The 24,896-nt window shown below is 46.7% G+C and overlaps 3 protein-coding genes across 3 annotated transcripts; 2 read left to right on the forward strand and 1 right to left on the reverse strand.

The window, feature by feature from the left end:
- Window positions 1-4,821: 4,821 nt before the first annotated feature.
- Window positions 4,822-6,484, reverse strand: LOC105094141 (histone H2A type 3). The gene has a single exon (XM_010986095.3). The coding sequence runs from the start codon at window positions 6,419-6,421 to the stop codon at window positions 6,029-6,031; it is 393 nt and encodes a 130-aa protein (XP_010984397.1). The 5' UTR covers window positions 6,422-6,484; the 3' UTR covers window positions 4,822-6,028.
- A 108-nt stretch (window positions 6,485-6,592) lies between these two features.
- Window positions 6,593-7,999, forward strand: LOC105094139 (histone H2B type 3-B). The gene has a single exon (XM_010986094.3). It carries the CDS (start codon window positions 6,728-6,730, stop codon window positions 7,106-7,108), a length of 381 nt encoding a protein of 126 aa, XP_010984396.1. The 5' UTR covers window positions 6,593-6,727; the 3' UTR covers window positions 7,109-7,999.
- Window positions 8,000-14,670: 6,671 nt separating this feature from the next.
- RNF187 (ring finger protein 187) lies at window positions 14,671-24,410 on the forward strand. Its single transcript, XM_031442270.2, has 6 exons — window positions 14,671-14,800; window positions 20,954-21,107; window positions 21,321-22,062; window positions 23,053-23,145; window positions 23,350-23,571; window positions 24,077-24,410. The coding sequence occupies exons 1-6, from the start codon at window positions 14,671-14,673 to the stop codon at window positions 24,077-24,079; spliced, it is 1,344 nt and encodes a 447-aa protein (XP_031298130.2). The 3' UTR covers window positions 24,080-24,410.
- The last annotated feature ends 486 nt before the right edge of the window (window positions 24,411-24,896 follow it).

The raw sequence follows: 24,896 nt of genomic DNA on the forward strand, positions 1-24,896 counted from the left end.
CACAGGCTACATTAGAAAGTTCAAACTATGTAGTTAATATATTAAATTGATCTAAAACTGGTAGCAAGAAATAAGGGGGAAGAGATGGGGTGAGCTGACAAACTTAGGGCACACGTGGTCATGTGTGTCCTGTGGCTCTCTGCCGCCTGGCCTCCCTGCTGATGGTAAGATTATGAGGAACAGGGCCCAGGTGATGCCAGGGCTCCTGGACCAGTGTGTACAGGTGCAGCCACACAGGGACAGCCAGCAGAGGCTGATTAAGATCTATGAAAACTGCCTCAGGGGTTCTGATGCTTTGTACCTATTGTATACTTAGTGAATATTTAAAGCTTCTTGTATACTTAACGATCACAAATATTTAGCGCTCAGAGGCCTCACATTTACTTAGCCTGTGTCTCAGCCCTCCCATCCCATTGATCAATTTCAGGAGAATTGGCATCTCTGCTTCATTGAGTCTTCCATGAACACGGTATGTTTCTCCATTTATTTAGATCATCTTTGATTTCTTTCATCACTGTTTTTAATGATCAGCAGCATGCCCTGTACCCAGATTTATACCTGGGTTTCATTTTCTTTAGAGTAATTTTACACAGCATTGTGCCTCTAATTTCAGTTTTCACATGCTCATTGTCTGTATATAGAAATGCAATTGATTTTTGTGTTGATCTTGTATCCTGAAGCTGAACTCAGTGATCAGCTTTAGAGAGTGCTTGGGATGTTCTGTGTAGACAATCATGTCATTTGCAATTAGTTGTCTTTTTTCTGTTCTAATCTGTATGCCTCTTCCTTCCTTCCCCTCTCTCCCTCTCCCTCCTCTCTTTCTTTTCTTTTTCTTTCTTTTCTCTTTTTCTTCCTTCCTTCCTCCCTCCTTCCCTCCGTCTCTCCTCTCTCTTCTTTCCTTCCCCCCACCCCTTTTGTTCTTTCTCTCCTGCTTTCTGTTTCTTTCTGGCTTTATTGCACCAGCTAGAACTTCCAACACTACACTGAATGAGTGGTTAGGCAGACATCCTTTCCTTATTCCGATCTTAGAGGGAAAGCATTCAGTCTTTCAACCATTAATGATACTGTTATCTGTCAAATGCTTTTTCTATGCTTTTTCTGCATCAGTGGAGATGATCACATGATTTTTCTCCTCCTATTCCTTCTTTTGTTTCCCCTGCCTGTCGATATGGTGGATTCCATTGAGTGGCTTTTGGTAGATTTTAGCCTCAAGGAAAGAAACTGAAGTTTTGAGCCTCCCACTTATGTTGTAGTTTGGGTAGTGGGAGATTAATTAGTATGGAGGCCACTGAAGTAGTTCAGGTGAGGAATGATGGTTCCTGTAGCTGCAGTTGACAAATTAGCACAAGCTGGGGGATGGGGTGTGCTGTAACAACAGAAGTGTTTTTTCCTCCCAGTTCTGGAGGCCAAAGGTCCAAGGTCCAGGTGTCAGCAGGGCTGTGCTCCCTCTGGAAGAGGCAGGAAGGGGAGGGTCCTTCCCGCTTCTTCTAGCTCCTGGTGCCCCAGGTATCCCTCAGCTTGGGGCCACTTAACCCCAACCTCTGCCTCTGTTGTCACATGGCTATCTCCCTGTGTCTCCGTGTTTTTTCTTCTGTTTCTTATAAGAACAGTTGTCATGGAAATTAGAGCCCACCCCAATCCAGGAGACCCCATCTCAAGATCCTAAGTTACACCTGCAAAGACCTTTTCCAAGTAAGGTAAGGTCATGGTCATAGGTTCTAGTTCTGAGAATGTGGACATACATTTTTTTCACATTTTTGGGTGGGGGAAGTACCCTTCAACGCACTACAGGTGGAATCCAGGACTAGGAAGGTAGCAGCTGATATGGAGAGAAAAATCTGCCTCCCTGACGTTTACCAACTTGCTGCTTCATGTGGGTAACCATAGAAACGAATGAATCAAAGGTAGCCTTTATCTGTCTATTAATTTTACTTGAGTCACCAGAGGATGGTGGGACCATCTACCAACTGGAGAATAATGGGGAAGGTGGGAGTCTGTGTGTGTGGGGGGGTGTCAGGAGCAGAATGCAGTCCAACCACCATGAGTGGGTGGAAATCTCAAGCCGGAGTGTGGGAGCCTCTGGGAAGACATCTGCCATTGATGGTGTGTGCACCTCACTGAAGCCTGACCTAGATGAGATGGTGAGCAAAGAGGAAACCCCTGGGTGAACCATGGAACCTGTAGTCGTGGGCAATGTGGCCACTGCCGCTCCTGGCCTGGAGAGTGGAGGCTGTTGGTCCACACATGGGGTCCAGCAGGCCTTGTGATTTGCTCTGATCATCAGACTGGGGCATGAGTGATAGTGTCCAGGCCTCAGGGGTTCTGAGCACTTTTGTCTTCTTGGGACTGCGTAAGGTAGCTTGAATTAGCCATGAAGACAGACTGAGAAGAACCAAAGTGCCCAGACATGCGAGAGAGGCTGCCAGACCAGCGCCTTCCCAGGGACCTCCCCCCAACACTGACCCATGACTTGTCCACCAGCTGGCTCCCCAGAGGGCCCCAAATGTCTATGAGCCAGCCTTTGGCATGTCCACTAACCATCAGCTTTCTTGGGGAGCCCAACTCAAACTGCTGATCCACAGACCCACTAGAACTTTGGGGCTGCTGCCATCCTGCAGGAGAGAACTGAATGTGACCCCCAAAGGGCTGCGTGTGGCTAGCAGTGAGCTGAGGACAGGGCAGAGGGAGACAGAGGTGGCCTGGAGGCTCAAGGGCAGTGCTCAGAGAGGGGGCTGCCAGGTCCTAAGTTGACAGAGGAGGGAAGCCCCAGGACCTGATGCTCCCAGAGACCTGTGTAGGAGGCAGTAGGACCCAGCTAACCAGGAGAGAGGGAGGGGAGTGGGCAGAGAAAAGGACATGGTTTTAGAGCTTTTACTGGGCATGCACTGGAGAAAAGGAAAGCCTTCGTGAGACTGTGAGCAATGCATGGAAACAGGACCCTGGTACAGGTCGGGGGAGCATTAGGCAGATTCTGATGACCAGGACTGGGGCACCCATGTAACAGGGTGACATATGGGGAGAACAGCTCAGCTCAGCCCAGATCCGATAGCACTGGGAGCCATGTGACCTGGTCCTCCAAAAGATGGGTCACCTAACGTTCGAATCCAGAGTCTGAGGGAGCACAGAAACTCAAGCAGGGTTTGTGTGTGTGTGAGGGGTCCATTTTCTTGTTCACTTAGATGATTCTCGAATACGTTGGTGAGTGTATGGAAACTGATGCAGCAGATTGGAGTGACCAGATGTGCAGCAGGGGCCGAGAACAGGCCACCCACCCAGGAGAGGGGTGAGGAGGGCTGTGGGACTAAGCTGAGAGTTCCGGAAACTGGCGACACTACCTGCAGTGGGCATGGAGGCTTCTGAGGCTGCCCAGGGTGCATTCTTCCTCTGGGACCTCCCACCTCCTTCCCCATCTTTCTCAATAAAGTACCCACTGAGGCAGGCAGAGGGAGAGTCTGTGGCCACCCAAAGGGACTCCAGACCCCTCTTCGCACATGGTCTCCAAGGGATGTTACTGTGCAGCCAGGCAAGCCCCTGTCCACCCCATCCTCCACGTACTGGATAAAACTGTGGAGACACCCAGTCTCCTCCTCTTCTTTTTGGTGCATATCCATGTATTAGGGTCACATTTCTTTTTAAATAAAGATGAAATTCACATGAACATAAAACCATCCTAAGGTGAACAATTCAGTGACATTTAGTGCATTCACCATCATCTCTTTCTAACTTTGAAATGTTTTCATCTCGCCAATAGGAAACTGTCACTCCGCATTCCTCCCTCTACCCCAGGCCACTAATCTGCTTTCTGTCTCTATGGATCTGCCTGTTCTGGATGTTTCATATAAATGGGATCATACAATACATGACCGTTTGTGTTTGGCTTCTTCAGTCAGCACAACATTTTCCAGGTTCATCCATGGTGTGGATGTCAGTACTTCATTCCTTTTATGGCTGAAAAGTATTCCACTATATAGATAGACCACATTTTTGTTTATCTATTCGTCTGTTATGGACATTTGGGCTGTGTCCCACCTTTGGGATGTTATGAATAATGCTGTTGTGAACGTGATGTGGGTGCATGGGTATCTGAGTCCTCGCATATACCTGGGGGTGGAACTGATGGGCCATGAGGACTTCCTTCTTTAAGCATGAGTTTGACAAGCTTTCTCTTGCAGAGAGCAGGCAGCTCTGAATATTTTCTCAAGTTTTTAAACCTGATAAGCCCGACAGATGATCAAACTTTAAACTAGAGCTGCCCAACAGAACTTTCTGTAATAATGGAGACGTTCTATATCTGTTCTGTCCAACGTGGTGGCCATCGGCTACGAGTGTCTTGAGTGACTGAGAAACTGCATCTTTGTATTTAACTTCAATTAATTGCAAGTTAAATAGGTCCTGCAGCGTATAAGCTCATTAGAGATGACAAATGAAGGGCTGCCTCTTGGAGCACCTCCCACCTCATGCCTCGGCTTGTAACACACCCGTTGAAGAATTAAGTCTGGAGCTCCGTGGTGATCCTTGGAACACTCAAGCCTCCTGCTCCTGAAAAACCTTTTTTCTTGAATACCACTTAAGGGGTTGAAGATACACAGTGAATAGCAACACTTAAGTCAAGTCTAAGCTGGAATTAATGGGTCCCGCTTGGCAATGTGGGTCTCCTACCTCCACTGCAGGGGAGTCAGGTGTTCCCATCCACACTGATAGAGCAGTTCCTATCAATTTTTGGTGTGAACAGTCTCATAGTGCTAGGATATTTTCTGAAGACTAGCAGATCATGATTAGCTCCAGATAGTGTCCAGTAGCCCTGGTTTGAGCACACCTAACTTTAGTCAGATAAATGTTTATTATATGTGTATAATAATCCTGAATCATCTTACCAGCCTGTGTTTATGGCTATAATAAAACAAATTAATGAAACCAGTAAGGATAATGATAGCACACATAACCAAAATTCACTGAGTGCTTATATTGTGCTATGGATTTTTTTAAAAAAGGGATTATCATGAACTCATTTAATCCCTTCACTCCATGAAGTAGGTACTATTAACATTCTCATTTCTCAGTTGAGTTTGCAGAAGAATCTCTGGGCCACTCCAACCCCCATTCATAATAGAACGTGGAATTCATGAACAGTCATCTTCTGAAATATCCACGTATGTATTACTTAATCTGGTCCTAACAGTGGTCATTTTAAATTTACTAAATTCACAAAAGTAGTTTTCCTTGTCAACAAATTCACAAATTACCCTAATTTTAGCTATCAACTTAAGGGGATCTCTGATTAATGTTTGACCAACCCAAACTTAACCATTTAAATTGCTTTAAATAATTATTCTATTTACAAGGAAATTTCCTCTAAGTTTACACGTACTTTCAAAGTATAATACTTTCATACTTTTCAAATCGGGAAAATGCCTCTAGCAAAACAAACCCTTCCCAAGACCTGAGAATTTCCAATCCAATAAATTAGACAATTCCAGTGGATCGCAGGCGCTCTAAAAACATTTCAATTTCAAATCATGCATTCATACATTTTAAAATGGAAGCCATGTTTACGTATCAGAACCTCAAATGGCAAATTCTCACTTAAGATTACATACTTGTAATACCAGATGAATCTACCAGACTTCCTGGGATAAAAACTGCTCGTACTTGGCATCTAAATGTCACCAAGTGACACTTTGCAGAGCCCGAAGTAGTTTGCCATGGGCAATAATATACACACCTCCAATGGGTGGGATTGAAACCCCAGAAGCCTATGGGCGAAATTCAACAAAAAGGATTGCCTGTCGGGCAACATTCCCCACAGCTAACGAACACGCAGCCCACTGTGTCCCTCTGCGCACCCCAATCATGTCTCGGGTTCGGTTTCCCGTGTGCCCTGCCTTGCACAGGAACGCACTCAGGAGGACGCAGACCTCCACCAGTACGGCTCTTTTCTCGAGGCTGTGGGTGGCTCTGAAAAGAGCCTTTGGTGTCACGGGGGCCCCCCCCCGGGGCGCACGGCCGTTTCCGGCCCGCCTCCGCGGCCTCACTTGCCCTTGGCCTTGTGGTGGCTCTCCGTCTTCTTGGGCAGTAGTACCGCCTGGATGTTGGGCAGGACACCGCCCTGCGCGATGGTCACGCGACCCAGCAGCTTGTTGAGCTCCTCGTCGTTCCGGATAGCCAACTGTAGGTGGCGCGGGATGATGCGCGTTTTCTTGTTGTCGCGGGCGGCGTTGCCCGCCAGCTCCAGGATTTCAGCTGTCAGGTACTCCAGCACGGCTGCCAAATACACAGGCGCGCCGGCACCCACACGTTCAGAATAATTACCTTTGCGAAGCAACCGATGCACTCGGCCCACGGGAAATTGCAGGCCAGCGCGCGACGAGCGAGATTTTGCTTTGGCGCGCGCCTTACCGCCCTGCTTGCCGCGACCAGACATCTTCTGCGTGAAGAGGGAAGAAAATCGGAAAACAAGACCCCGATAAACAAAGCTTCGATACTCTGTGAGCCCTTATATATGGTCTGGAGGTAGGCGAGCCGGTGCCACCCGATTGGGTAGCTATAGCGGCCAATCAGAAAAGGACACTGCCACTCCCTAATTTGCATGTGCCTTTTCTAGTGATGACGTTATGCGACGTCTCATCCTATCAGAAACTAGGAGCTCTTGATCCTTTATTTGAATACAGTACGTATAAGTTGAGTCGCTGGGAAGACAGGATATTTCGGTTTGGAGAGATCCGCCATCATGCCAGATCCGTCCAAATCGGCTCCTGCACCCAAGAAGGGTTCTAAGAAGGCTGTCACCAAGGCGCAGAAGAAGGACGGCAAGAAGCGTAAGCGTAGCCGTAAGGAGAGCTATTCCATCTACGTGTATAAGGTGCTGAAGCAGGTGCATCCCGACACCGGCATCTCTTCCAAGGCCATGGGTATCATGAACTCCTTCGTCAACGACATCTTCGAGCGCATCGCCAGCGAGGCTTCCCGCTTGGCGCACTATAACAAGCGCTCTACCATCACGTCCCGGGAGGTGCAGACAGCCGTGCGCCTGCTGTTGCCTGGCGAGCTAGCCAAACACGCCGTGTCCGAAGGTACCAAGGCCGTCACCAAATACACCAGCTCCAAGTGAGGCACGCCGCAGCGCCCGGGAACCCAAAGGCTCTTTTCAGAGCCACCCACAAGATCGAGAAAGGGTTTCGAACACGTGAACGATTGTTAACTGCAAACGTATCGCATCTCTGTTCTTGGTTCCTCGGTTACTGGGAAGCCGCCCACATTTCCCCTTCCCCCTAGACGTGTGCGCGCATGTGTATGTGAAAAGAATGCGAGAATGTGCACCTGCTTGTTAGACCAGGTATGGGGACGCGGAGACCTGAATAATGAGGATAGCTGAATAATGTGGGAGGTGATCAACGGACCAGTATCCACCCTCCCCTCCGCCCATGGCTATTAACGCTTCGCTAAGTAGAGTGGGAACCTTGAGCTCAAATGCCCTTTGATGTCCGGGCAGCGCCATTTCCGAGACTTGGGTGCACGGTCTCCAGGTCCGTTCCTGTGTGCGAGTGGCGTTTGCCTGTCGGGGAATGAGGAGGGGAATGAGGAGGGGAGGGAGGTGGGGGTGGTCATCTACCCGGAGGGACCTCGTGCCGGTCCCACACCCCCGTGTTTCTGATGGGTGAGCCCGAAGGTGTACGAAAGGGCGCGGCTTGGTGAGGCCCGGAGTGTTGTCGCGCAGCTCTGGCGGTGGTTTCCTGGCGTTGCATCCCTGCCTAGACCAGCCATCTTTATCCCAAAGCAATGAACATTTACAGGAAGATGTTTGTGTGGCTGGATCCTGCAATAGCAGGATGTTTTATCCCGAAAGGGAAGTAGAAGCGTGGTGGAACTCAGCCCTCCGTGCGTAGGAGCCGAATGTAATAAGCCGACCCCCGCTGCAGGTAGTTAACCCTTGCGGGGGAGGGGGAGCAATTTAAGAGGAAAATAACCCTTTTCTCAATAAATGTGGCTTACTCCTACTTCAGCCCCATTGTTATTTTTTGTGACGCAGGATTTCCCCTTTTTCTTGAATTCATAGCATTTATTTGGAAAGTGTCAGGGAGAGCGCTTTGTCCTGAAGAGTCTTCACTCTGGAGAGGACATTGCCTACCTTTTTTCTTAGTTTTTCTTTTTTGTAAGGAGATTGCTAATAATCGCTTCCTTGAGCCGTTTTGAGAGTTATATGTATTGAAAGTCGTGTCATTGTCTCAGGCAAGGAATAGACGTTCAGTTAAACGACAACACTCATGTTTTTGTAAATCGTCTCCAAAGGAAGCCAGTTGCATGCCTGGGCGGGCTGGGCTGGCAGGACCGGGGAGGAAACGTTGCCGCTAAGTGTCCTCAGCCACAGCAGCCAGAACCAGCACCCGCTCCCCCCCGCCCCCGCCCCCATTCCTTTTTCTACATGGGACCACTCTAAAAGAATTTCTAAAACCCCATACATTTTAAAGCTGGCACCAAAAATATTTTTATTGTTAGTTCGAATCGTTGTAAGGATGCAGATCCCAACATAGGACGTTTTACAAAACAAAATTGATCTCATCAATCTTTTAAATATATCTATTGAAATAGTAATTCGATACCATAATTAATCCATAAATACAGGATTAAATTTTTTGTTAACACTGAGCTACTTTAGACCATTTCTTTTTCACCCTGAACTCATATTTCCATTCCACTTCTGCCTCAGAATTTCATCCTGATGCAAAAATATATATATATTATATATATATATATTTCAGTGTTTTATCTACCTTCTTTCTGTATAAAAATGTAAATGTAAGTTTAAAAACACTTGTAAGGAACCAAAGTTAGTGTTTAAAAATCATCTGGATAGTACACAATTGTTTAAAACATAAATAAGTTTTTATAGGTAATTTTCAAACAAAAAATAAACCTTTAGTGAAACCTGTCTCATTTAATGAGATGAACAGTTGTCTCTCCCTCTTTCCCCCTTGTTACCTTTCTGCCCCAGTTAGTTCATGCATCCATGGGCATACGGAGTGTTGTCATGGTTACAGTGATAGCACTGTGCAGCATCATTTCTTTTCCTTTGATCTCTTTAATAGATACGAGCTCTGAGACAGTATTTACAAAAATTAATACATAGAAATGGAAATTTTGTCATAGCAGTTTTACTCAATTTTTTGCCTTTCTAGTAAAAATAAAAAAATTAAATGATCTATCATCAAAAGTCCACACCTTATCTAAAAAAAAAAAAGACAAATGAACTTATATATAAAACAGAAACAGACTCACAGACATAGAATACAGACTTGTGGTTGCCAGGGGGTAGGGAGGTGAGAAGGGATAAACTGGGAGTTCAAAATTTGCAGATACTGACAGGTACATATAAAATAGATAAACAAGTTTATACTGTATAGCACTACAAGATATTCAATATCTTGTAGTAGCTCATGGTAAGAAAGAATGTGAAAATGAATATATGTATATTCATATATGACTAAAGTATTGTGCTGTACACCAGAAATTGACACAACATTGTAAACTGATTATAACTCAAAAAAAAAAAATCCACACCTTGAATCTCAATAGCTATCTGATTCATGTGAGATTTATTTCTTTACTTTTAGAGGAGGTGCTGGGGATTAGAACCCAGGACCTTGTGCATGCTAAGCACGCACTCTACCACTGAGCTATATACCCTGCCCCTAATTCATGTTAAACACTACAAAATCTAGTCTTCCACTTTGAAGTAGGGGCCTGCTGACAGAGTCCAAACCCTCAGCTACCTACCAAAGTGGATTGGGAGTCAGTATTTTAATGAACACTTGTAGTCATCTGAAACCAGTCTCACAGATCCACATGAATTTTTTAAGCGCTTAAAACATATGTGTAATGAATGAAAATTGTCTCCAGCAGAGAATGTGATAGATTGGGCTAGGAGTAGGCAACAGCGCTGTTTAATACTAAAAATAAACTCAAGAAGCCAAATGAACATTTTATTCTACTCTGCAAATACAATTCTATAAAAAATAAAGTTTTCTGCGAATAATGCAAGACATTAATTTCTCAGTACTTTTTGATTCCTCTAGCACATGGAATTAGCTTGAAGTGAAAAAAAAAAAAAAAGTCTTTTTGCTGAACAGTCCACTGGAGGCTGTACAGGCAGCCCCAGGTGCAGAGTGGACCCCTTTTGGCCCTCTCCTAGGAGGGGAATCTGCTAAGGAAGAGGCAAGGTGATAGAGAGTCTTTGCTATTGAGATTTTATGATTAAGAAAATTGAGGGAAGTTGTATACAGAAAGTATGTCTATAATATTGTTACAACAGAGAAAGATATACATTATGTTGCATTAAGTAGAAAGTTTAGGGCAGTTAACCAAATATTTGAGAATACATAGAGGTGCAGAGAACTAAGACTCAACACATTGGAATCATTCTATAGATTTGAAATAACCGAGGTAAATGCCTAAATTAAGAATCTGGAAGGAGTGGAGGGATTTTGCAGGAATACAATCTGAAATGCCTTTAGGAGTCTCCTTTCTCATCTCAGAAATTTCAAGTCAAATTTGCTAATTATTGTAAAAAAAAATATTTTGGAGGGAGGGGACTGTCCTTTTTATAAGAAATTACAAATGCAAGACAATTTACTGTGGAAGAATTTGAATATTGACTAGTGAGTGGCAGTCACTGGAAATGATGTGTGTGAGTCCCCGAGGGAGGTGTCAAATGGCCATTGGCCACTTGAGGAAACACAGCCATGAATCCAAATCTCACAGAGCATTTTGGCTCTTGAAGACTGGGTTGTTTTCACAAGGTGTTCTTTGTGGTTTGGGAGTCACCAGCACTGTGGGATATGTTTTTAGAGTAAGAACACCATGGGCCCAGTCAGGCCTCGCATGCCCTAGTTGTTTCTTAATGTGTCATACAAGCAACATTATACTTATTCTGCATTGGTTTGCTGGTTTTTTTTAAATAAAAGTGCTACATTTGTTTTACTGAAAAGCTTCTTAAAGGAGCATAAAGGAGAAGTTACAGCTGCATCACAGAAATACAAAGGATCATAAGAGATTACTATGAACAATTAACACCAATAAAATGGACAAACTAAAAGAAATGGACAAATTCCTAGAAATGTACAATCTTCCAAGACTGAATCAGAAAGACATAGAAAATCAGGAATGAAATTAAATCAGTAATAAAAAAACACCCTCCAACAAACAGAAGCCCAGGACCAGAAGGCTTCACAGGTGAATTCTACCAAATATTTAGAGAAGAGTTAACACTACTCTTCTCAAACTACTCCAAAAAATTGCAGAGGAAGAAATGCTTCTGAACTTATTCTATGAGGCATCCATTACCCTGACACTAAAACCAGACAGAGATATCACAACAAAGGAAAATTACAGGCCAATATAACACAGATTTGATCATAGATGCAAAAATTCTCAACAAAATATTAACAAATTGAATTCAACAATACATTGAAAGGATCATACACCGTGATCAAGTGAGATTTATCCCAGAAATGGCATATCTGCAAATCATTCAATGTGATGCACCATATTAACATATTGAAGAATAAAAATCATGTGATCATCTCAAACACAGAAAAGGCTTTAACAAATTCAGTAAAGTTGCAGGGTACAAAATTAATATACAGAAATCTGTTGCATTTCTATACCCTAACAAGGAAAATAAAATAAGAAAACAATCCCATTCACAACTGCATCAAAAAGAATAAAATATCTGGGAATAAATCTAACTAAGGAGGTAAAAGATCTGTACTCAGAAAACTATCAGACACTGGTAAAAGAAATTGAAGATGACACAAACAAATGGAAAGATATATGTGCTCATGGATGGGAAGAATTCATAATGTTACCATGATCAGACTATCCACGGTAATCTATGGATTCAGTGCAATTCCTATCAAAATATCAATGACATTTTTCAAAGAACTAGAAAAAAATAATTCTAAAATTAGTACAGAAACTCAAAAGACCGAGAATGTGCAAAGCCATATTGAGAGAAAAGAGCAAAGCTGGAGGTATCACACTCTGGACTTCAGATTATAATACAAAGCTACAGTAATCAAAACAGCATGGTACTGGTACAAAAAAAAGACACATAGATCAATGCAACTGAATGACTAGAGAGCCCAGAAATGAATCTATGTTTATATGGGCAATTAATCCACAACAAAGGAGGCAAGAATATACATTGAGGAAAAGACAGTCTCTTCACTAAATAGTGTTGAGAAAACTGCACAGCTACATGCAAAATAATCAGACAGGATTGCTTCCTCACACCTTATACAAAAGTAAACTCAAAATGGATTAAAAACTTAAAGGTAAGACCTGAAACCATAAGATTTCTATAAGAAAACATAGGTAGCATACTCTTTGACATTAGTCTTAGCAATATTTTTTGGAATATGTCTCTTCAGGCAAGGGCAAGAAAAGCAAAAATAAACAAATGGGACTACATCAAACTAGAAAACGTTTGCACAGAGAAGGAAACTATCAACAAAATGAAAAGCATGGCTCCTAAATGGGAGAAGATGTTTACAAATGATATATCTGCAAGGGGTTAATATCCAAAGTATACAAAGAACTCATACAACTCAACGTTAAGAAAAAAAAAAAAAAAACCTAAACAACCCAAATAAAAAATGGGCAAAAGACCTGAATAGATATTTTCCCAAAGAGGATGTACAGATGTCCAACAGGTACATGAAAAGATGATCAATATCACCAGTCAGGGCTATGCAAGTCAAAATCATAATGAGATATCCATCTCACACTTCTCATAATTGCTGTTATCACAAAGAAAACAAATAATAAGTTTTGGTGAGGATGTGGAGATAAGGGAACCCTCCTACACTGTTGGTGGGAATGTAAATTGGTGCAGCCACTATGGAAAAAAGTATGGAGGGTCCTCAAATTTAAAATAGAACTACCATGCGATTCAGAAATTCCACTCCTGGGTATTTATCCAAAGAAAATGAAAACAGTAATTTGAAAACATCCATATGTTCATTGCAGCATTATTTACAATGGCCAAGATATGGAAGCAACCTAAATGTCCATCAACAGATGAATGGATAAAGAAGTGGGGTGTGTGTATGTGTAGATATACACATATATATAATGGAATATTATTCAGCCATAAAAAAGAAATCTTGCATTTTGTGACAATATGGATGGACCTAGAGGGTCATTCATTATTCTAAATGAAATAAAGTGTGATTAGTAGTGCAGTATGATCAGTAATAAGATTAAAGTAGTGAAATAAAGTGAAATCTGTATAATATCACTTATATGTGGAATCTAAAAAATAAACCAAATGAACAAACATAACCAAAGAGAAACAGTCATAGATACAGAGAACAAACAGGTGGTTGCCAGAGAGGAGGAGGGTTGGAGGAAGTAGAGAAATAGGTGAGGGACATTAAGAGGTACAAAATTTTAGTTACACAATAAGTGAGTCACAGATATGAAAAGTACAGTATGGGGAATATAGTCAAAAATTATGTAATATTTTTGTATGCTGAGAGATGACAGCTAGATTATGATGATGACTTTCAAATGTATAGACATAATGAATCACCATGCTGTATACTAGGAATTAAAATAGTATTGCAGGCCAATCAGACTTCAGATAACAAGCAAACAAACTCATAGGAAGAGAGACCAGTGTTATGGATACCAGAGTCGGGGATAAGGAGGGAATGGGGAATTGGATGAAGGTATTCAAAAGGCACAAACTTCCAGTTATAAGACAAACAAGTACTAGGGATGCAATTTACAACATGATGACGATAACACTGCTGTGCTTTATAAATGAAAGGTATTGAGTAAATTCTGAGTTCTCATCATAGACTTTTCCTATATCTTTAATGTATGGTAATCATTTCATGAAATATATGTCAAGTCATTATGTTGTACACCTGTATACAGTGCGTATGTCAATTATATCTCAATAAACTGGGGAGGAAAAATCTAGGCTTATGTTTTAAAAGTACACATTTTTTTGGATGAAAGAATACTAATCTCCTAGTTGGACGGGCTTTAACTGAGTATGAGGGTCTTGACCGGTACCTGTGCTCCCGTTTTGATACTACAAACAGGAACAGCCTAGTGTTCGTAATAAGAGCTGCTCAAACTCAATGCTGCTTAAACGTTTTGGGCAAGAAGCTCATGATGCTTTGCTGTGGCGAAGGAAGGAAGAATAGCCTCCAAAGTCACCTCCTGGGCTGTGTTGCAACACCCAGATCTGATCAAGTGTCATGACCAGCACATCCCGGCCTGAGCTACGATAAGGTATGGGAGAGGGCGTTGGCATTAAGCCTTCCTGGAGGTGACTTGCGCCTCTCACCCGCAGGGCGTTTGCCACGCGCAGACGGGTGTCCCAGACAGGGTTCACGCCCGCAAGCATCAGGGTTGCGCCCTCTCAGGCTTCCGGCTGGGGCGGTCTAACTGAGCAGGTCTTTTCGTTGACTAGGCTATTAAGAAAAGCAGTTTAGCTTCATTTCAGGATTTATTCTCCCACCCGCACACTCTAGCTTCTCCATAACCCTCACTGAACAGCCACGCGAGGTGGCATGCTTCTTTATGAGCACAGACGTGGCTCTGAAAAGAGCCTTTGGGTTTGGGGCACAGCGGCCTCGCTTGAAGCTGGTGTACTTGGTGATGATACTCGTACCTGCGGGCACGGCAAACTACTTGCAGGGCAACAGCAGTCGCGCAGCCATCTGCATCGCCTGGGAGGTGATGGCAGAGCACTTGCAGTACTGTGCCAGGCGGAAGGCCTCGCTGGCGCGTGAGCTGGAAAGTGCCCTTGAACGACTTCATGATACTTACGACTTTGTAATAGATGCTGGTGTCCGGGTGACCCTGCTTAAACATCTTATACTTGTAGATGGATTAGCTCTCCTCGTGGCCTCTCTCATGCTTTCTGCCGTCCTAAGCCTCGGTGACAGCCTTCTTGGACCGCTCTTGGGCTGCGCCTCTGGAGTAGAAGTGGGGCTGACCGGAAGGCGGGAACCAGTATTTAGCATCGCAATATTCAAATAAAGGCTCCAAATCCCTAGAATCGGATTGGACGGCCGGCGCCTGTACCGCAAAGAATTTATGTAAATAGCAGATGAGGGCTCTTCTTTCCTATTGGACGATCGCCCAACCAATCCAAAGGCGCGTGTGCCAAGACCCTGGAGTCAGGTTGAGCATTTTCATTCAAACCCTTTGTTGTAAAGGGGCGGGGGCGGGGTGGGGTGGCAGGGAGGTGGGAAATGGTCTTTGTCTATGTCTGGACCGGGGCAAAAAAATGAAGAAGGTAATAAAAACTTGTTTTAATCCCGCATATTCATCTTTTCTGGATAGGAGACAAACACAAGAGGACATTCCTTCCTTAGCTAAAGAGCTAGGATGGGAAACGTGTTTATTCAGCACAGGGGAATGGCAACTTCGAACTGCCTTAATAACTTATTTTCTATCATTTTTCCCTCACCAAAGGCCAAGGAGATAATTCCTTTCAGAATTCAAGAGGAGATGCATATGGTTCTTAGGAAGTATAGAAAATCCTACTGAAACTATATTTAGGTACTTACATTGGAAGCAACGGGGCAGATTTTTAACTGGAGGGAGGAAATGAAAGGCTTTCAAAGGAAACGCTATTCCCTCATAGTGGTGTTGTTATTAATCCTGGCTAAACATACCACTTTGAAGTGACAGCTATACACAAAGTGTTTGATATATATGACCTCGAGTAATCTCCTAGTAACTCCAAGGGTTAGATACTCTTATTGGTCTCTAATTGCCCATCAGAACACAGGTTATGGAACCGTTAGAGGATAACCTGACGTATATTAACATTTTTAAGAGTTTGAGCAAAAATCTATTCGAGTCGGGCAGCGTCCAATCTAGCTGAATAGAAAGGAGCTCCAAGGGACTGTACAAAATGGAAGACTTTTAGAGTCAGAAGGAGCAGGAGGAAGACATACTAGGCAGAAAAGAAGGTTGGTTACTCCAAGGTTACCTCCCTTTAGGGGATAGCAGAGAAGTATCAGGCAGATTACCTAACTAGTGCTGATCAGGTGATTGCTGATTAACTGATTTAAGATTCTATTTCTAAGAGAGCTGAAACTGTAACTAAGTTCAGTCTTGGTTTGGTGATGTGGGGCTTAGCATAAGAGACTCCATTTGGGGCCTGTTGTCTTGTTTTTAACTGAGTTCACCGTCCCCAAATTGAATCCCTATTAAATTAATTTCTATACACACAAGGTCAAGTTCCCCTATTACAAGAACTTCCAAGATAGAAACAGAAGGACTTATAAATTCGCATTTCTCACTTGTTTCAGCACAGCAATACCTGGGGAGTCCATTAGAAATGCAGACTCTTGGGCCTCACTCCAAATGTATTGAGACCGAATCTGCATTTTTAAACAGATTCCTAGGCACATCACACTTTTCGAAGCTCTGATCTGGTGGCCATTTACCTGGCAACTTTAATCATCCAGAGCATTATCGAAATAGTCCAGGAAACTTAATGGCACCCAGTAAAGACGAAGTGGCTCACTGCATTCGGAGCAGTTAGCAAGATGCTTTTAAGTTACACAAGCACAGGTTAGAAGAAGCTCAAACAGGATATTTTCTGCCCTAAAAGTTTTGGGAATGAAAAAAGTGGAGGAGGAGAGATGTTGGGGTGTGTGAGGGGGAGGGGTGGCGGGCTGCGACTCCTCAGATAGCCTGTGCTTGGACCCCTACCTGGGACTAATAATTTACCTTCTCTGCCCCTCTACTTCCTCATCTGTAACGTGAGGATATCAGTGCCTCCCTAATGACATTGATGCGAGTGAATATGTGTCAGGCAGATGGTATGGTGTGGTTATATATATATATATACATATATATATAGTGCTCAAGTCCTGTTGGCTCCGTTTCATCCTTTCCTTCTCAGAACAGACCTAGCCACAGCCAGAGCTGCCTCAGCTGAGCTCCCTCTGTGCCGTGGGGAGCTCCGTCACATAAACATGGAGCAGGAGACTCTTTCTCACCCACTAGGACACAGACAAAGCTGTAACCTCCAGGGAAAGGAATGTGTCTTTCACTACGAAAACCTCCAGGATGAAACATAGAGCTTGGCACATAGCAGAGGTCCAACCAGTGTTTGTTGAATGAATAAGCCTGTGAGCCAAGACAGCGCCCTCTACTTGCAAGTCTGTCTTCTGAGGTCCATCGGGCCATCTTGAGACTGTGGGTCCCCTGAGCTGCTTTGGACATGCTCAGCATTAACCATTTTCTCTGTTTCCTTAAAATATATGTAGTTGATTTAACACACATTTCCAGAGAGCTCATTACGAGCTAGGTAACCACTTAATAAATATTTAATTCAATTTAGTGCTCATAACTTCCCTTCCACATATGCACTATTATTAACTCCTTTTTGCAGATGGTAGCAAAAGGCAGAGAAAAAAAAACCGCGTGAGACAGCTCACATGGTAGAGTGTTGGCCCTGGAAGTCAGGCCAATGGTGCCAAGCTCTGCACTAACCACAACCTAGACTTTTTTTTAGTTTTTGGATATTAAATTTCATTTTGAAGAGGGAATAATACTTATGATGTGATGTGCAGAAAAAAATATTATCAAAATCAAAATGCATTGCTCTGTGTTTAAATTTAAGTTTCCAGGGGGGAAAAAAAAACAAATATTTTAAATTTTCTACTGCAGGAGAATGCTGAAGTTAGTGCAGATGAAATTTCACTCAATTCCACAATCTCCAATTCAGTTTTTAAAAAATAATCTTTGAATACAAAGCACTTTGATAAAATAGATGAATGCTTGCTCCTGGATCATTTATTCAAACTGTTTTTGTAACCATCATTATTTTTTTATGCCAGAGACTAAATGACCACTGTATACACATGACTGGTCTCACCACCCACTCTGCACTCTGAAATAATCAATGTACCAAATGCAGCATATTTTGGGGGTGGTATGTCCCAAACTCCTTCAGTAGCAAAAGAATTTTCCAACACATCTGGCATTGAAAATCTGTGACTGAGGCCCTTGAGGTCTGGGTAGGATATGATTTGATTATGTTACAGGACCAGTGACATGATTTCCAGGGCCCAGAGCCAAATGAAAATGTGGGTGCCTTGCCAAAAAACGATTAAGAATTTCAAGATGGTTGCAGCAAAGCACAGAGTACTTCTCAGGGCTGCCCTTGGACCATGAAGCTGTCCCTGGGTGGCCCTCGGCCTGCAGGCTGTGCAGAAGGAGGGGTTCCCAGTTGTTTGTACTGTCCACAGTTTCCTCCCCTTGCCCAGTTCCTGCCAGCCCCTGGTGCTCCCATCAGGTCCTGGTGAGGTTTCTTGGCTTCCTTGTGGCATGAGAAAGCTTGGGAAAAAACGGAGTAGAATGGAAGTGAACATTTCTAGGAAGGGGCTTGGGTAAGGATTTTTCCATGTAGGAGCTAAGATTTGGGAACTGCTCTGCCCCCACATACAGGCTGGTCAATGCCAGGAAATCAAAACCAGAATCTCATGGGCTGAATGTTTGTGTCCCCCTCAAATTCATATGTTGAAAACTCTAATCCCCAATGTGACAGTATTTAGAAAGAACCCACCGTTCTCCCACTGTTCTTTGAAAGGTAATTAAGGCATGAGAGTGGAGCCCCTGTGAATGGGATTAGTGTGCTTATAAAAGAGACAGGAAAGAGCTTTCTTCCCCTCTTCCTCCTTCTCTTCTTCTTTTCCTCCTCCTCCTCCTCCTCCTCCTCCTCACCCCTCTCCTCTCCTCCTTGTCTTACTACCCACCCCCTCTTCTTTCTCTGTTCCAGGACAAGATACAGAGAGAAGGCTGCCATCTGCAATCTAGACGAGGGCACTCACCAGAATCTACCCATGCTGGCACCCTGATCTCAAACTTCCTAGCCTCCAGAACTATGAGAAATAAATGTCTGTCATTTAAGCTCCCCAGTCTGTCATAGCAGTCTGAATGGACAAGGACAGTCCTTGGGATCAAGAGTAACATTTTGTATTGGCTGATGGGACACTGTAGGGCAAGTTTGAGGGTTTCCAGATAGAAGGAAAGAAAGAAAGAAGGAAAGAAAGAAAGAAGGAAAGAAAGAAAGAAAGGAAGAAAGAGAGAAAGAGAGGAAGGAAGGGAGAGAGGAAGGAAGGGAGAGGGAGGGAGGGAGGAAGGAAGGAAGAGAAAGAGAAAGAAAGAAAAGAAAAGATAAAAGAAGAAAGGAAAGAGAGGGAAGGAGTATGGGTTGGGGGTGAAGAGAAAGGCAAAGAAAGAACAGAAAAATAAAGAAAAACACAGAAACAGTGTCTCCAGCTTAGCCACCACGGACAGATCATGCTTAGGAAGAATAGCCTGGATGGGTAATTTTAAAAGGGGTTTGGATGACTAAAAAAACAAAAACAAATACCTTTTCTCCCCCTTACTGTCATTTCTAGAGCAGAGAGCCTAGATTCCATAAATACATTGAATAAATGGTGGCATGCATGAAATGAGCTCATTTTATCATCCTGGATCTTTGTGCAGCAGGGATGAAGCCATTCTTTCCTCCTGGGAATGTGCAGTAAGCTCTCTTCTCACTCAGCCAAGAAGCCAAATCCCTTTAAAATACTCACAGACAAGCATTTCATATAACTGAAACATTGCAATGGCAAACACATAGATTTTGCTTTTCTGTTTCTTTTTTTTTCCCCCTTCCGTCAATAGAATGTTGGTTCCCTCCATATCGGAATTGCTAAAGCAACACTTGTTACCCACACAGCCTGCTGGGAGGGAGGCAGGGATCTGCTTGGAGGCAGATACAGAAAAGACGCCACAAGGGCTCACTGGAGGAGATGTTTAATTCTTTGGGGTTGAGCGCTGCAGGAAGGTGGGTAGTTGAAATTACAGGGCGTGCTGTGCAGCTCTGCGGAGAAAAGATAAACCTCAGAATGCTGCAGGATTGTGAAGGGAAAGACGGCTTAGGCAGCCTTTGTCCTTCAACACAGCTTCCAGCGGACACATTGCAGATAAAAGCCATCCTCCCGTCACCAGCGAGAGATGCCCCTGGTGGCAAGAGGCTGGGGATCCCAGTCTCCAATACCGCCCTCCGCTGCGCTGACATCCGAGGTCCTGCCCACGCGAGATAGGCAGATGACTGGGTCGCTTCCCGGGGTCGTCTTTTCCAAATGCCCGTGTTGGCCAAAGCTACTTCTGTGCCCATTTTGTTTCAGCAAATTAGAAAAGAGTAGGGCTGCAATCTAATCCCAGAGCCAGGTGTGAATGAAGGACAGGAGACCACAGCTGCCTAAGTGAGACAGGACTGCGAAACGGAATCTGAGAAGCAGGGCGTACAGTGATGGACACACAACTTGTGAAATGTGCGTTCCCATCTCAGCGCCCACGCAGACACACTGACGCACAGAGGCAGGGCACATCGGCTCCTGAGCTGGACAGTCACTGCCAGACTGTGAGGGCGCAGAAGGCTTCAGAGGCCAGGCTGACAAAACCCCCAACAGATCAACAAGAAAAAAACAGTTTTTATTAATGTATGTGCTGCACATCACATGGGAGAAATCTCAGTGATGAGTAACTCCCGTAAGTACTCATCAGAATAAAACTTAACTTTTACACTGTGTGTTTTTCTTCAAGTCAATACCGGATTAAAAAAAAAAAAACCCACAAAACCAAAAAGCAATTCCTAGGAAGATTTTGCACTTACATGGAATAATAGAGTCACTTCTAAATAACTAAAAATTGCATAGCTTTTTTTTTAAACCATTAAAAAAAAAATTTTAACACTACCACCAGATTGCTCCTCCCCAAAACTTTTGTCTTTTCTAAAGAAATGCTAACAAATTTCCTGGTACCAGGCCAGGAGATTAGCAGCTCTGCATCTTATCAGATGTCTTCACTCTGAATCAATGAATTTCCCTGCCTCCGCATTCCTCCGCGCCTGCGATTGAGCCAGGAACAGCGGATTTGAGGCCCGGGCCCCAGGAAGGACGCAGGCTGCTCATGCGGGTGGCCCACACAGAACGGGTGCCCCCGCACGCCACGCCGGACATGTGCACGCGGGGAGGCCCACGCGACCCCAGGCGTGCAGAACGACTCCACTCCCGAAGGTGCAGGCGAGAGGGCGCGCACAGCTGGTTTGCCAGCCCCGTCCCCACCCCCAACCCCGCGTGGGCGTTGCGCCACAAGGAGGTGCTTGTAACTCAGGTCCTGGCAGCTTACAAAAAATAAAAGGCTTTTAAAATAGACATTTCAAATAAATCTGTTTCCCTCTCGCACACGAGTCGTTTATGGGAGGAGTGACAATCCCTGTAAGATTTCAGCGTGCGAAGATGTGGGTCGGCCGGCTGGCACACCACGGCTAGCTGGGCCGGGCTGGGGCTCGTCCAGCGCTGCCAGGAGCCAGGCGGAGGGGAGCGCTCCGCTGCCAGGACACGGGAAGGTGGAGTACACCGCTGCCAGGACCCTGCGCGGTGGAGCGTACCTCTGCCAGGACCTTGCGCCGGGCGCCCCGCCATCCCGGTCGCCATTCTTGTCCTCTGTCCCTGCTCTGCGTTCCCGTCCGCGCGTTCCCATCCCCGCCTCTCCGCGGTGTCTCCGGCCTCGCCCGCCCGCCCAGCCACCCGTGCGCCCCTTGTCCGCGCCCTCCTCGAGGGCCCCGCCGCCGCCGCCGCCCTGGCGCTTCCCGGGGGCCCCGCGGAGGCCGCCTGCGCCCTGTGCCAGCGTGCGCCCCGCGAGCCGGTGCGCGCCGACTGCGGCCATCGCTTCTGCCGGGCGTGCGTGGTGCGCTTCTGGGCCGAGGAGGACGGGCCCTTCCCGTGTCCCGAGTGCGCCGACGACTGCTGGCAGCGCGCCGTGGAACCCGGCCGCCCGCCGCTCAGCCGCCGCCTGCTGGCGCTTGAGGAGGCGGCCGCGGCGCCCGCTCGCGACGGCCCGGCCTCGGAGGCGGCGCTGCAGCTGCTGTGCCGCGCGGACGGGGGCCCACTCTGCGCCGCTTGCCGCATGGCCGCGGGGCCCGAGCCGCCCGAGTGGGAGCCCCGCTGGAGGAAGGCGCTGCGCGGCAAGGTGCGCGCGGGCGGCGCCCCGTTAGCTGCCCTTCCCCCGGGGGGTGTCCTGTCCCTCTCCCCATTTTCCGAAGGGCGCCCTGAGCCTCTTTCCATCTTCTGGACGGTTCTCCGTCCCCGTCCCTCCCCCCATACCCTGCTTGGTGTCCTGTCCCCTTTCCATCCTCTGTATGGTGCCCACTGCCCTTTTTCCCAACCCTGGATGGTGCCCTGTTCCCCCATCCCCTATTCCCGGATGTTGCCCTCTCCCCACTCCCCCACCCCCGGAAGGCTTTGCCCTTGGGGGTGGGGCTGCCACAGGGTGACGTCGTGCAGGGAGCATGGCAGTGACGCACAGGGGGCTAGATATGCGGGCGGGGCCCACAGCAGGACTCCGTCTGCAAGTGGCCGGTAGGATAGGGCTGTACGAAACTGGGACCTCAGAACTGGGACCTGGGACCGCGGCGTGGGCATCGGGCATCATGGGGGGGGATGGGGAAAAAGGACACTGTCCAGGAATGGGGGCCTGTGTCAGGGGTCGGGTGCTGGGGTCCCCTTGGTGGGCAGTGGGTTGTGATGTCCAGGAGCTGTGTTGGGGTTATAGCATGTATCCAGGGGACTGGAGTTGGACCCTCCTCCTGAAGGGCCCAACCCACCCAGTCAGCTGGGCAGTTCCTGGATATGGTCATTCTCACCCCAAAAGGGCCATCCTCCGTCCCTGTGCTGGGGACAGTAACACAAGAGACCCCAGGGGACGGCCTTGTGTACAGTTACCCGCTTAGATTCTTAGCATGAGTACTTCTATCAGACTTCCTCCTGGAGAGAACTTAGTGGATCACTCAGACCCAATCTGGCGCCTGCAAGGTTCTAAGGTGTCTAGTGGGCCAAGACCACGGGCTGAGGCCTTCTGGACAGTTAGACGGTCAGGGGACTCTGATGGTGTAATGTCCCCCTGGTTGGCCCCAGACCTTCAAACGTGGCCGCACACCCTGTAACGAGCGTGTTTTTCCAGGAGAACAAGGGGTCTGTGGAGATCATGAGGAAAGATCTGAACGATGCTCGGGACCTGCATGGCCAGGCTGAGTCTGCCGCTGCTGTGTGGAAGGCAAGTGGGGTGGGAGTGGAGTCCACGTGAATGAGGGAACATGGATATGTACCCTGACCCTGTCTGGCAGGGTCTTGGGACTCAGCTGAGCGTTGTACAGCAAACCCTTCTCTCCTCCTTGAGATGGACAGTGGTGGGTTGGAGGGTCTCAGGGTGTAGCCCGAGGACACGGGTGTTCCTCCCTGCTGTCCACCTGCCCTTTAGGGACACGTGATGGACCGGAGGAAGAAGGCTCTGACTGACTACAAGAAGCTTCGGGCCTTCTTTGCTGAGGAAGAGGGGCGCTTCCTGCAGGAGGCAGAGAAAGAGGAAGGGTCCCCTGAGGATGAGGACGAGGACCCGGCAGAGAGGTTCAGGTCCCTGCTGCAGGCTGTGTCAGAGCTGGAGAGGAGGCATCGCAACCTGGGCCTCAGCATGCTGCTCCAGGTGGGCCCCCTGTCCTGTGCCAGAGGAGGGAGGGCAGATGGGGCGCGGATTCCAGAATTGGCAGAGTGGTTATTTACCAACAGGGGAGCCTTAAGCCAGCTGCCTGGTTTGTTTGGTGCTGAATTTCAGGAATGAGTAATCCAGGAGACTCTCCAGTGGCCATGAGGTCAGGAGAGGCAGGGGCCCTGAGGAGAGTCGCGGTTGCCATGCCCTCCTTAGACTCTCTGCCCAAAGGCCTTGCCTAAACCTGGAGATTCAGGGCTCTTTGCACCTCCAGGTCTGATTCCGGAGCAGGCAACCTCCATCTTTCCTTCCTCTGGGCTGAGAGGTGTCATTTACCTCTGCCAATACTGGCTCATCAGCTCCAAGTTGGGGGTGATTGTAGGTGATGAGGCTTTGGCCTTGGGGAGATGTGTGGGTCTGGTGGAGCTGGGGTCCCTAGTCACCTGGGTTCCAGGATAGAAGCTCCCTGTCTCCCTCTCTCCTTCTCTCTCTCCCCATGCAGTGATGTGCTGTCTGCCCAGGCACCAGGCAGAGGAAGCTTGCTTCACCCCTGGCCTGAAGCAGCTCCTCCATCCGCCTCCTTCTGGACCCCCTTGTCATCTTTCAAGACACCCCCTCGCCCTGAGTGTCTTCACTTAGGTGTAGATGTGGCCTGTGAACTGTAGATGCCCGCCTAGGGTTGTTCAAGACAGTGCTCCTGAGAAGAGTGTTTGTGTTCCCTTCTCCTCTGGGTGTTCATGTTTCAAGGATGTAAACATTTCACTGTAGAGGTCTGTACTGAGGGTAAGTTAACCCGAGTATGTCCTGCCTCCATAAAGCTCTTTTCACTGCCCCAAGTCTTGTCGGATTTGCTGGGGTCTCCGTGGGCCGTGGTCGTCGTCATCTCCAGGCGGTCTAGGTTGTCCAGACCAGGTACCTGCCCTGTTTAAGTGCAGCCGGTGACAGAGCTGCTCTACCGGACATGCACACCTGAGCCCGCAGACCCCCCCACCCCACCCATGCACTGGGCCTGCCAGTTAAGGTTACATTTCAGATGAGCGTCACGGAAAGGAATGTCCAGGGTGCCTGGGTCGGGTGGGCTGGCTGGTCAGAACCTGTCGCCTCTGCTTACGGTCCTCAGGCTCTGTGTATCTGCTCCTAGTGTGTCTCCTTGTCCTGCTCTCATTTCTCCTTCTGTCCCTTGGTTGCCGGCAGTCTCCCAGGAATCGGCCTTACCATCACTGTCCTTCCCTGTCTGCCTGGTTGTCCCTCACTGACCCGAGATTTCCCCCTGGGGCAGGAGGAGCCGTGCCAGGCTCAGGCTATCCCCAGGCCGCTCCGTG

This window comes from Camelus dromedarius, chromosome 3, assembly GCF_036321535.1.
Source record: "Camelus dromedarius isolate mCamDro1 chromosome 3, mCamDro1.pat, whole genome shotgun sequence".
NCBI classification, from domain to species: Eukaryota; Metazoa; Chordata; class Mammalia; order Artiodactyla; family Camelidae; genus Camelus; species Camelus dromedarius.